The sequence below is a fragment of the Camelina sativa genome, chromosome 14, assembly GCF_030686135.1.
Source record: "Camelina sativa cultivar CO46 ecotype springtype chromosome 14, ASM3068613v1".
In the NCBI taxonomy this organism is placed as follows: Eukaryota; Viridiplantae; Streptophyta; class Magnoliopsida; order Brassicales; family Brassicaceae; genus Camelina; species Camelina sativa.
In genome coordinates, this window is record NC_141893.1 from 6,072,357 (window position 1) to 6,083,858 (window position 11,502).

The window sequence follows — 11,502 nt, forward strand, 5'->3', positions numbered from 1 at the left end:
ATTCAGTATCCTCCATCCTACTTTATTTCTAAATAATTGCAAATAAGCCCCTAATCTATTGATTAGCTTTTATATTTTCCACAAACTTAAATTAATTTAATATTGTACCCAATTCTCGGTGTGAATGATTATCTTTATGTACGTAATTTGAGAGAGAGTTTTTAAGGCTATGATTTTATGATATGATCTGAAAATCATATCCACTCTTCAATGGTGAAACATTTGAATGAATATAGTCTGTCATTGTGAATGCATGGCCCAGCCTTAAAACTATATTTGTATGAATATATATTTAACATCTTCTTTAATCTTTCCCATAATTATTAGTATACAATAAAACTTTAAACAAAATAAATAACATAATTACTAAGCAACAAAATTATATATGATGACGATGCATCTTTTATTTGTCTTACTAGGGAAAGGTAAAAACAATATTTGATGACAGTTCATGTTACATGCAGCCGCCTTAATATATCATTGAGTCGTTTACGTCTTTTATGGTTATAAACTTGAGAGATTCGCCTGCATGCAGATCCTTGCTCAGTCTAATCTTTTTTAGCCCTACGTCGTTGATAGGCTTGTATAGTCTTGGATGATCAGCATCCACAAACTCATCCGGTGCTTCGAGATCACTATCCACTGGTCCTAATAGGAATGAGGATATAGAAATCCTTACTTTTGCGTCTATGCATTTCACTCTGTGCTTCACATTGCACAACCTCCCATTGCTCCAAATCTGTCAGAGAAAAAAACCAACAAGACTTGTGTTTAATTTCATGGGTTTATTAGATTCAACGTAACACATTTTTGAAGTACTCACCGTAGCCATGTCACCAAGGTTGACAAGAAGCGTGTTCGGCAACGTGCTTACGGGGACAAAAGATCCTGAATAGTTTTCCATGACTTCAAACCCACCAACATCCTCATCACCTTGGAGAATGGTCAAGAAACCAGGATCTGTGTGTAAAGACACACCAAGTCTTCCAACTGTTTCCGGTTTAAAATGATATTTGTTCATCCGAAACTGACTCGGCCATCCTCTAAAGAAATGTGGATCCTTTACTCCGTAACTCTCCCCTAATCTCCTTGCTAGATCCCTTGCAAGACCATCAATAGCTTTTCCATACGTAAGCATAATCTCCCTGAAACAACCAAAATATAAAACTCAAAGTTCCATCACAATAACTTTGGGTGGCCTTTTGATCTAACCGGCCGGACCAAATGTGCAATCAATAACAACGATATATATAAATGAAAAGGTGAACAGGAGAAACCTTTGATCCGTAGAGGCATCAAGTTGGTCACAAAAGTGATTGACAGCTTGAGGAGATGCCATGTCAAAAAGACCAAATGATTCATACAACGGATTCGAATCACTTCGAGGCTTGTAACCGGTTCCTAGTATCACATCGATGTTTCGTCTTTTCACCTCACATGGAAGTTCATGGAGATCTCTAACACTCTTCTTCATCTCAGCCATCAAAGACAGTGGAACTCCATGGTTTGTCACCATGAAACATCCCCATTCCTCACTTGCTTCACGGATTTTCTGATTCAAACACTTATCAGAAACATATTTCAAGTCTATAACTGGAATGATGACTCCACTGAAATCCGCCATTGATTATGGTCTTTTCTCCGAGATCTTCTTGGTACGAAGGAAGTTGAAAAGTAGGATGTTGGTACTTTCAAACACAACCTTTGTCCAATGTTATAAAGAAGACCATCCTACGAGAGAATGACGCAACTAATGATGTAATTAGACAAAAACGTTCTCTCTCTCTCATAATTGATCAAATTGATCATCGGTACCATATTTCAACAAATTAAGACATTTGAACGAAGAGGAAGAAACAACTATATGAAAAACCTAATATATATATATATATATATATATATATATATATATATATCTAAAAAGGGTTGATGAAGCTAAAGCGTGGGTCACGTGGAATTGCCAAAAAAAATCAAAAACGTGAGACACGTTTATATCTAGATAGTGTGAGGGTGAAGATAGATTGTTTGGAAACAGAGAGTTCTTACTCTTTCTCTAAAATTTTTTGGTCAAAAGAGTTTTATAAGACGCTTGCTGAGATGTATATCTCTTGAGTATGCAATAAATAAAAGTCTGACCAGAGATTTGGTTACGTAGCTCAAGATCTAAGGCCGATTTAAGTATTGGATTCTCAACAACCGCATAGATCTTGCACACCATATGTGTTAGGGTCCTTAGGGACATGTCCATGGAGCCTTGTTTCCATTATCCTCTGACTTATCTTAAAGGCCGCCCTTCAATTAATTATTTGATTACATTTCACATATAACAGTATACAATATACATGGTCTTACAGTCGTATATCTGGCGGACTACGTATAATTAGATTATTTAACTAATATGCATGCACAAGTCAACGCAAAACCCTACTTAGTCCAATGGTTGTATACTTGTATAGAAATTAAAAACTAAATGGAGTAATTTTTAGAGAGTGATAATTATTAGTGAGTTTTAAAGAGGTTTTCAAAAATAAAAGAGTACCTTAATTAAGGAATTTCGTCGGGGATGTTGCTGTCTCTTGATTTTCTCGAGAAAACAAATGAGTAGATGTATTGGGAAAGGGATGGCTCATTCGAGGCAAAAAAAGTTATAAAAGTCCCAACTGGCCAATTCTGTATATTCGCTATCAATCCTCCGTCACAATCAAGAGGATCTGACTGGTACTTATGGAGGACTTCGTCAGGTTCTTTCACGGACAAATTCTCCTGCAAAGGTACCTGGTTGCAAATCCGCGAGCCCTCCCCTGTTGTCTCGTGGTACAAAGTAGTCTGGTTCAAAGAGGCTGTCCCTAGATTCTCCTTCATTCACTGGCTGGCAACATTGCGCAGGCTTAGAACAAGAGATCGACTGCGTCAATGGGGAATGAGTGTCCCTCCTCAATGTGTGCTCTGTTCTTCAGGTTTAGACTCCCATGACCATCTGTTCTTCGAGTGTGACTACTCAAGAGCACTGTGGGTGGGGCTTGCGGGGAGGGTTCGACCTCACCCTCCTACCTCCCTCCAAGCCGCCGCCTCATGGGTCATGGCTACTCAATCCACATCGCCGCGTTTTGCGAGTAAGATCCTTAAACTCCTCTTACAAGTCATAGTTTATATGATTTGGAAGGAGAGAAACCGCATAATATTCTCTGCTGATCCAACCTCGATTGGCTCTGTTAAGATCCAGATCGACCGAACTATGCGCAGCCGTCTCATCTCCTTCTCGCCGGAGGGTACAGACGCTACCATCTCTCTCCTTGAATACTACTTTGGTTGTATTTATAGTCCACTCTAAGTGTGGTAAAGCTCTTTTTTTTGTAAGACAAAGGAAAAAAAAAAACTTTTGTTGTTGTTCCAGCGCTCTCCCTGTTAAGAGCTCGGTCATATTTTTTTGGTTTCATTGTATAATGTAACCTTTTTTATTTGGTATAAATTTAACATTTCACCAAAAAAAAAAAAAAAACTTACGTCGATGCCTTTGCAGTTTGCACAGATCTTTTCACGTGAAATTTATTATCGACCACCGGCATAATTTTGCTGATCATAAAGATCAAAAATTTAAGTTTCCAATTCCATAAGAGCTCAGTTCATGGAATTGGTACTAAAATGTGAGGTAACTAAATTTGATACTTTCTTTTTTAGTTTCAAAAAAAAAAAAATTGCTAAAAAACATACATACATACATGCAAATTGTAATTTGGATAGTGATGCAAGTATCAAGTATGCATGTATATACAAACCACTCAAGTCTACCGATATAACTTTCTAAATTAATATTTTCTGTCTTTGGCTTATTTTTTCCAAATGACTCAAAAGTAGATAAATTAAATCGACCAAACTGATGAAGTCTAGTGATACTGGTATACATAGACTGATAGACATATAATATAGTGGTTTGAGATACATGTGGCGACATGGGCGGATCTACAGCCACCGGCACCAAGGAGGGTGCATGCATCTGCCTTCTGTGCATGTTAGATATCGAACTACTCTTCAAGTTGCACCCCAATAATTCTTGCATAAATTGTGCCAACTCAAGAACACAATAAGCAAAATTATGCCGGTAGTATATAATAATTTCAATCTACAAGTGGATCAATCTACCAATAGTTTTGTGATAACTAAATAATTTTTTTTATTTAAATCTACAATTGGAATAATCTACCAATAGTTCAAGTACAAGTGGCGATTTGGACAAAACGAGGCTATTTACTTCCGGACTCCAATCTTTTAATATAACAACTCTACAGACACTGAATGTGATTTATAAAAAAAAATTCTTCTCTTTGTTAGAAGATCAAGAGTAGTATTGCATCCAGAGAACTAAAGGTTAAAATTTCATATATTGTGCAACAATCCAATAGGTATACATCTTTATTTTCGAACCACAAATAAAACAATAAAATACATCTTTATTTCTCATTCCTAGGGACTTTGACAATAATCTGCAGTTTTCTAATTCCATAACGCAACCATCTTACAATGCCCTGTAGCCAGGTCAATTATCTAACTCTTCATAGGTGATAAGCTTGAGAGCTTCTCCATCATGCAATTTCTTAGTCATTCTAATATTTCGTACCCCTTCGTGACTAATAGGCTTGTATAGTCTCGGATGTTCTGCATCCACAAACTCACATGGAGGTTCCAATTCTGTATCCATTGGTCCCAATAAGAAGGAGGCGATAGAATACCTCATTGTTGCTTCTTTGCATTGCACTCTATGCTTCACATTGCACAATCTTCCATTGCTCCATATCGTAGCCATGTCACCGAGGTTGATAGCAAGCGTGTTTGGCAACGGGTCTATGGGGAAAAACTTTCCTGAAGAACTGTCCATAGCTTCAAGTCCACCAACATTTTCATCATCTTGAAGAATGGTCAAGAACCCGGAATCCGTGTGTAACTGCACACCGAGCTTCCCGACCGCTTCGGGTTTAAAATGATATTTGTTAATCCGAAACTGGCTTGGCCATCCTTTGAAGAAGTCATTCTCAACCAGCCCGTAACTCTCTGCCAACCTCCTCACTAAATCCGTTGCAAGACCATTGATAGCTTTTGCATACTTGACCATAATCTCCCTGCAAACTCCAAAGTTCCATCAAGACATAAATCAATGTTCCATCACAAAAACCCTTTTTTTTAAACCAAAGACAAAAAGAAACTAACCTTTGTTCTGAAGAAGCTTCGAGTTGGTCACAAAAGGTATTGACAGCTTGAGGAGAAGACATGTCATAGAGGCCTAGTGCTTCATAGTAAGGATTGGTTTCATTTGGAGCCCTGTAACCACTACCTAGTAACACATTGGTGTTACGCAGTTTCACCTCGTATGGACGCTCAAAGAGATCAATAACAGTCTTCTTCATCTCAGACATCAAAGACAATGAAACCCCATGGTTGATCACCCTAAAACATCCCCATCTCTCACTCGCTTCACGGATTTTCTGATTCAAAATCTTATCAGAAACCTCTCCTAAGTCTATGGTCGGCATGACTCCATTTAGTTCCGCCATTACCTTCAACAGGGAGGTTCAAAAACAAATAGAAGTCTTTCTCTACTCAACAGTCAACACAACAACCTAAGGCCAATGATCTAGAGAAAGAGAAAAAAACAAAACATCATTAGAGACTAGAGAGTGCCGTCATCGATGAGATCAGTGTATAAAATTAGTTCCACCAACTCTGATCAAAACACTAAAGAAGTCTGAATTTCGAAAAAGACCTACATCCAAGTTCCCAACGAATCAGAGGAAGAAAAAAAGAAAGTACGAAACTTTTGTATCTTAAATTGGCTAGTGATCTATAACGTGACGATTCAGACAGCTAAAATAGTCATCAGAGAAAATAAATTTACATCTAAATTGAAGAAAAACCCACTATAAAATTAGGCTAAACATAACAGAATGTGATTGCTTATTCTGGGTAAACATCAATTACGTCTAAATTTGATTCTCTTCAGAAGAGTTTTTCAGAACTAAAAAAGAGTACCTTTTAATATCGTCGGGGAACTTTTTACTGTCTCTAGATTTTCTCGAGAAGATAATTAGACGAAGCGTAGAGTCAGAGTGACTATTAAGACAGAAGAACGGAAACGAACTTGAGGAAATTGGATCTACAGAGACTTTTCTGCTGACGTCCACAGAGTTATGTTTTGTCCCTCAGATATCTTCTTTGATATGATAAATACTAATAGACAAAGAAAATGTTTTAAGAAAGGAAAAAGAATCTAAATATACTCTGAATCTGAATTCATCCAATTCAAAAACTAATAAATAGTAAATACAATGTATATACGCAAATATTCCTTTCTACTTTATACATGAACAAAAATCTCAAAGAACATACATAAATTCAATATTTTGTTGGACATAAATATGTGTCAACATAACAATTTTCTTTTACAAATTGCAATTTATATTAAATTCATGCATTTTATGAAATATAATAATTGCCGAGAACAAAAGAAAAAAGGAAAAAAATATCAATTTGAAAACTCGAAGATAAATATCTGAGCCTACTAATTAGAGCCCAAATTTTGGTATACTCTTCTTACCATATCAGGATTGATGCTACTTCTCAAATTTCTTACAAGATGTGTAAGAAGACTAAGAAACCCAAATCTGATATTTGTTTTCCAGTTTCAAAGGTCTAGAAGGAAGAGATTCCTGCTAGTTGTCTAAACTTCTCATAAGAGACCCAAAACACGAACTGCCACGGTCCAAGCCTTGTCCATGTGGGAAAGAAACCTTTCCACAAAGCTCTTACTCCTTCAAACTTAACAGTCTTCACCAAACAGTCGTAAGAATTTCTATACACAGCTTTCTCACCTTGACTCATCATCCTTGTCTTCACCACATCAGCCGGACAACTCAAAGTTGTAGAAGCAAGACCCGACATTATAGAAGCAAGAGTGTGCGCGTAAATGTTATCCTCAGAGATCTTTTTATCGATGACAAAGTGTTTGGCGTGATCATAACAAGCTAGCTCTCCCATATTAACTAGGAATGCTCTCTGGATGTTTGGGAGAACACCTTTCCATAGCCCTATTACTCCGTCTGACTGTAGGATTTTGGTGAAAGCTTCGATTGGTCCTGAGTATCTCGGTTTCAGGCCTTGGCTCACCAATCTACCATCTGCTTGCATTCTCACTTTAACCAAATCAGCTGGGCTAGCCACTACCTGCATTTCTAGTATGAAACACAATAAGAAGCATTTTTAGTTTGGTGTACAATAGATAACACCCAATGGTCAATTCTAGAAGATAGCCACATTTCAAGGCCGCAATAGAACTTCAAGTCTCCATTGGTAATCACTGAACTGAGGGAACTTAATTGTAACAAGTAGCAGAAAACAAGCAAGCAAATCATTTCGATTAAGGATATATGAAACACACTGACTGAGCAATCCAACATTTAAATCTCAATGGATTCTCTCATCTTCAAACCAACCTAAAGTAGCAGCTAACTCTGAAATTACACTAAGCACAGAAACACCTAAAAATCAAGAAACCTTTGACAAAGTCCCCTTCTCAATACCGTCTTCTACATAGCATCTTCAATGGCAACTAAACATAGAGATCAATAGTTCAATTCAAAGTCGGTTAACCCAAACTAGCGTAAAAGTCAATAGAAGACTCTAAAGATTTACAGATGAAGAAGCACCGTTACCTGAGCTATAACACCAGAAAATCCTCCGAGGAGAGCTTTTGTGGCGAGAGGAAGAGACTCGCCGTGGTTAGCTTCAGATCTGACGATGAATCCTTTCAGATTCTCGTAACCGATGATTCTGATAGGCGTATAGAACAGATGTCTCATAATCGCCGGAGACAGACCTTTGTAGAGACCAAGCACTCCTTCCTTCCTCGCAATCTCCGATACGACTCCGATAGCGCCAATCCGGTGCGCACCATGGAGCTGCATTCTGGTCTTTGTGAGATCAATCGGAAACGTAACTGACTCTGCGACCATCGCAGATAGTGACGCAAGCAGGATCCTCGTTCCGGTCGGCGATTCTCCGGCCACTCGGCTCCGCTCCATTTTCACCGGACTAAACTGAACTCAATGTGCATCATCACATGATCACAGAGTTTAATTACCCAAAAATAAATACGACATCGTTTTGGTAACATTAATATTTCAGTATACTTGACGACGTCGTTTTAATAATTTTTCTAAAATACAAAACTTTAGAGATAACATCCGACGTGGCAAAATATGAAAGACCGACGTGGCAAGCATTATGATTTTTCAAGTAGACAATAGTTTTGAGCTCCTCCCATTTCCTATCCTTCTAAAAAAAATAACAGAAGAGAAAAATATAATAGTAACAATAAAAATGAGCTCCTTCACGACCACGCCGCCACCGTATCTCCTCCTCCGGCCAAATTACCGTCGTCGTGTAAACCCACCATTCTCCGTCGTATGCTGCGCCGGAGAATCCCAACAAGATATTTTCACTCGCCGGAGAACACTGCTGACTTCGCTTATAACATTCACTACCATCGGCGGCGCTGCCATCACGTCATCAGCGTTAGCACAGGAGAAATGGGGGACGAGGTCATTCATTAAAGAGAAATATTTTATGCCGGGGCTATCGCCTGAGGATGCGGCTGCGCGTATAAAACAGACGGCTGAAGGATTGAGAGGCATGAGGGAGATGTTGGACCACATGTCGTGGAGGTACGTTATATTCTACATAAGATTGAAACAGGCTTATCTGTCTCAGGATCTCACCAACGCCATGAACATCTTGCCGGAGAGTCGCCGCAATGATTACGTTCAGGCCGCAAACCAGCTTGTCGAAAACATGAGTGAGGTATTAGTTAATCAATTAATGATCCTTCTTTAAAAACAGAATTAGTATTATAATATTATGTATAGAAGTAACATTAAAAGTATATAACAAAAATATGTACCATCAACTTGCAAAATGTAATTAAAATGATAATCAAATATTTTCACATTTTCATATCTTGAATCTTTGATCAATACGTAATAATATATTCTTAATTAATGTTTTTGATGCAATAGTTGGATTATTACGTACGGACGCCAAAGGTGTACGAGTCGTATCTCTACTACGAGAAGACATTGAAGTCCATAGACAACGTAGTGGAGCTTCTTGCTTAATCCAGTTGTATTGTATATATCTATCTCTTCATAAAGAAATTTCTGAACTCTTTATATATGACATTACATTGGATATAAATTTAAAGACCTTAAATTAGTGTAGATGCAAGACACATTACATCGTGGTTTCTATGCAAAATCAGATCGATATACATATGTGCATAGATATCTTAGTGGCGTGAGAGGGAGATAGCAGAATTGATAACAATAAGCATGAGCAAGATCAATGCTCCGAAAGAACCGATGAGAGATCCCGAGATGCGTTCGCAGAATTTGTCAAATTGCTGGCATATAGGTGGCCAATTAGCGGTTGTGTTGCCCTCGTGAGCTAAATACACGGTCGCAGTTGCTGCTGATGCGCCAGAGCTCACCAGAGCCAACATCACCTAATTGTTATATAGAGAGAGACAAGAAATCGCAACATTTTGAGTTATCACCTCGTTAGACATAAAGTTATTTCATTGAAATGGAAGTTTTCTTAGGTCAATTTTTAGTTGGATTTCTTTGTTATAACTTTTCACCATGTACATACACTAAATCATGAAAAGTAGGTGCAAATTTAGAGAAGAGGAACTACAAAAAAAAAAAAGAGAGGGAGAGGTTTACCGTGTCGATGACGAGCAAGATGATTCTTGATGTTTTAGCTTTAGTACTGAAGATATGAAAGATACACACGGGTAGAGAAAGAACCAAATATCCACCAGCAATCGCGTTGGCAACCACGAAAAACCTATGAAGCAGAGCAGAGCAATATTGTTATATATGTACACAATCAGTTCTTGATTAATCGATATTGATCTTTTTCAATCTTTTACATGAGGGTTGGTAAGTCGCTGTATTTAGCTTTTAGAAGTACGAGCTGGCTCAAAGAGACAACAGATTCATGTGTTGTTCCCATGGCGAGTGCGCTTCCTATTGTTCCAAAAACAGCAAATAACCGCAGAATGAATCCAAGAACCGATATTCCTTTGTTTATAACCAACTTTGGCTCAAAAGTAATAACTTTCCTAGATGATCTTGAACTTTCCCCAGCTTCAGTCCCTTGTGCTTCCCTAGCTTGAATATGCTTTGCTTCCCCTGCTTCGATCCGTTGTGCTTCCCCAGCTTCAATATGCTTTGCTTCTTCCATTTTTGCTCTGTGACTGTTTACTACACAAAAAGGGTCTGAATACTTATAGAAATCTTCACAGTGAGGACAATTCAAGAAGTGGTTAAGACTTTGAAATAGCTGATTATAGTGAAGAAAAAAATAAAAAAATGTAAAAGCATAATTAAGTGTAGAATTCATATAAAGACAGAGAATTTAGGTTTTTTGCTGAGGACATATAATGAGCAAAGATTTATTTGTTATCTTGTGTTTAGCATACCTGCTCTAATTTTGTTACATCCAACAAAAACCAATATGAACTCTCTTTTTGGCATCATATTCATGTCCTTAGCTAATTATCCAAAGCTAGAAACTCTGAAGTCTTTATTAATTTTGACTGTGATTTTTCTGAGATTGATGAAAGTATTCGATCGTAGAGACAGAGCTTGAACCAGTGATACGAGAGCAAAGTTCCAAAGGTAAGAAAAACCAGAGAAATTCAGACACAAAAATCGAGCACATAAACTGGAAGGACTGTTTTGTCTTTTATAGGCGTTATTGTTTAAAGACGAGGCAAGTGCTTCTTTTGAAAATGTCCCACATCGACGAGTTATAGAAGCGATAGTCAATCTTGTGTAGTATATAAAGGACGCTAAGCTCAACTTGCAAATCATACCTTTCTCGGCCTTTTGGCTAAGATCAAGTGTAGTATCTGTTCTTATCAGTTTAATATCTGATATGTGGGCCATCGGTTCACACGATATTAACTCTATTTTTTAAGGGAGAAGGTCCGTTAAGATAGCTTGCTATCTGGGCTTTCGCGAGTCGCCCATGCCTTGCACTATTGCAAGGGCCTGGCTCATCCCATCACTTCATCAGTCCAATTTTCTTAAATTCGTTTTTCCATTGTTAAGCCAAGAGTACCGAGTTTGACAATACAGTCAGTAAAATTATAACTGTAACTTTGTATTGTCAATGAAATTATAACTGTAACTTTGTCCCACATCGACATATCTGTGCTAACTGCTAACCAATGGAAGATTTTGAAGCTCAAGCTCTATTTGTTTCAAAACAGAGCAAAAACTTTTAGTGTGTTTCAAAACAGAAGATACATATGTGATTCACAAAGACAGAAAAAGCTGGAAGCAAACGACAAAACAAGTAGTGTGTGACACAGACACTGTGAGAAACAGTAAAGTGGAATATGCTCATAGCCTCATAATGAGGCCTTCATACAATGCAATTCCTGCGTGA

General features: G+C 37.8%; 5 protein-coding genes and 1 non-coding gene across 7 annotated transcripts; 2 read left to right on the forward strand and 4 right to left on the reverse strand.

Moving 5' to 3' along the window:
• Positions 1-227: 227 nt before the first annotated feature.
• LOC104740074 (2-oxoglutarate-dependent dioxygenase DAO) lies at positions 228-3,494 on the reverse strand. Its single transcript, XM_010460586.3, has 4 exons — positions 2,540-3,494; positions 1,278-1,731; positions 824-1,145; positions 228-739 (listed from the first exon to the last, which is right to left on the reverse strand). The coding sequence occupies exons 2-4, from the start codon at positions 1,622-1,624 to the stop codon at positions 470-472; spliced, it is 939 nt and encodes a 312-aa protein (XP_010458888.2). The 5' UTR covers positions 1,625-1,731; positions 2,540-3,494; the 3' UTR covers positions 228-469.
• An 851-nt stretch (positions 3,495-4,345) lies between these two features.
• Positions 4,346-6,378, reverse strand: LOC104740075 (2-oxoglutarate-dependent dioxygenase DAO). Of its 2 annotated transcripts, none has more exons than XM_010460592.3 (3): positions 6,022-6,378; positions 5,203-5,626; positions 4,346-5,114 (listed from the first exon to the last, which is right to left on the reverse strand). In XM_010460592.3, exons 2-3 carry the CDS (start codon positions 5,544-5,546, stop codon positions 4,535-4,537), a joined length of 924 nt encoding a protein of 307 aa, XP_010458894.1. In that variant the 5' UTR covers positions 5,547-5,626; positions 6,022-6,378; the 3' UTR covers positions 4,346-4,534. The 2 variants fall into 2 exon arrangements, with proteins under 2 accessions (XP_010458894.1, XP_010458895.1); XM_010460593.3 differs by having other exon boundaries at positions 5,203-5,549; positions 6,022-6,228.
• On the reverse strand, positions 6,325-8,142 carry LOC104740078 (mitochondrial uncoupling protein 3). The gene is made up of 2 exons (XM_010460596.3): positions 7,701-8,142; positions 6,325-7,212 (listed from the first exon to the last, which is right to left on the reverse strand). Exons 1-2 carry the CDS (start codon positions 8,067-8,069, stop codon positions 6,682-6,684), a joined length of 900 nt encoding a protein of 299 aa, XP_010458898.1. The 5' UTR covers positions 8,070-8,142; the 3' UTR covers positions 6,325-6,681.
• Positions 8,143-8,278: 136 nt separating this feature from the next.
• On the forward strand, positions 8,279-9,263 carry LOC104740077 (photosynthetic NDH subunit of lumenal location 2, chloroplastic). The gene is made up of 2 exons (XM_010460595.3): positions 8,279-8,847; positions 9,063-9,263. The coding sequence occupies exons 1-2, from the start codon at positions 8,368-8,370 to the stop codon at positions 9,159-9,161; spliced, it is 579 nt and encodes a 192-aa protein (XP_010458897.1). The 5' UTR covers positions 8,279-8,367; the 3' UTR covers positions 9,162-9,263.
• On the reverse strand, positions 9,154-10,357 carry LOC104740076 (casparian strip membrane protein 6). Its single transcript, XM_010460594.2, has 3 exons — positions 9,977-10,357; positions 9,768-9,891; positions 9,154-9,547 (listed from the first exon to the last, which is right to left on the reverse strand). Exons 1-3 carry the CDS (start codon positions 10,288-10,290, stop codon positions 9,332-9,334), a joined length of 654 nt encoding a protein of 217 aa, XP_010458896.1. The 5' UTR covers positions 10,291-10,357; the 3' UTR covers positions 9,154-9,331.
• Positions 10,358-10,920: 563 nt separating this feature from the next.
• On the forward strand, positions 10,921-11,116 carry LOC147927880 (U2 spliceosomal RNA). Its single transcript, XR_015581238.1, has one exon. It is a non-coding gene; the product is annotated as a U2 spliceosomal RNA (small nuclear RNA).
• Positions 11,117-11,502: the final 386 nt, after the last annotated feature.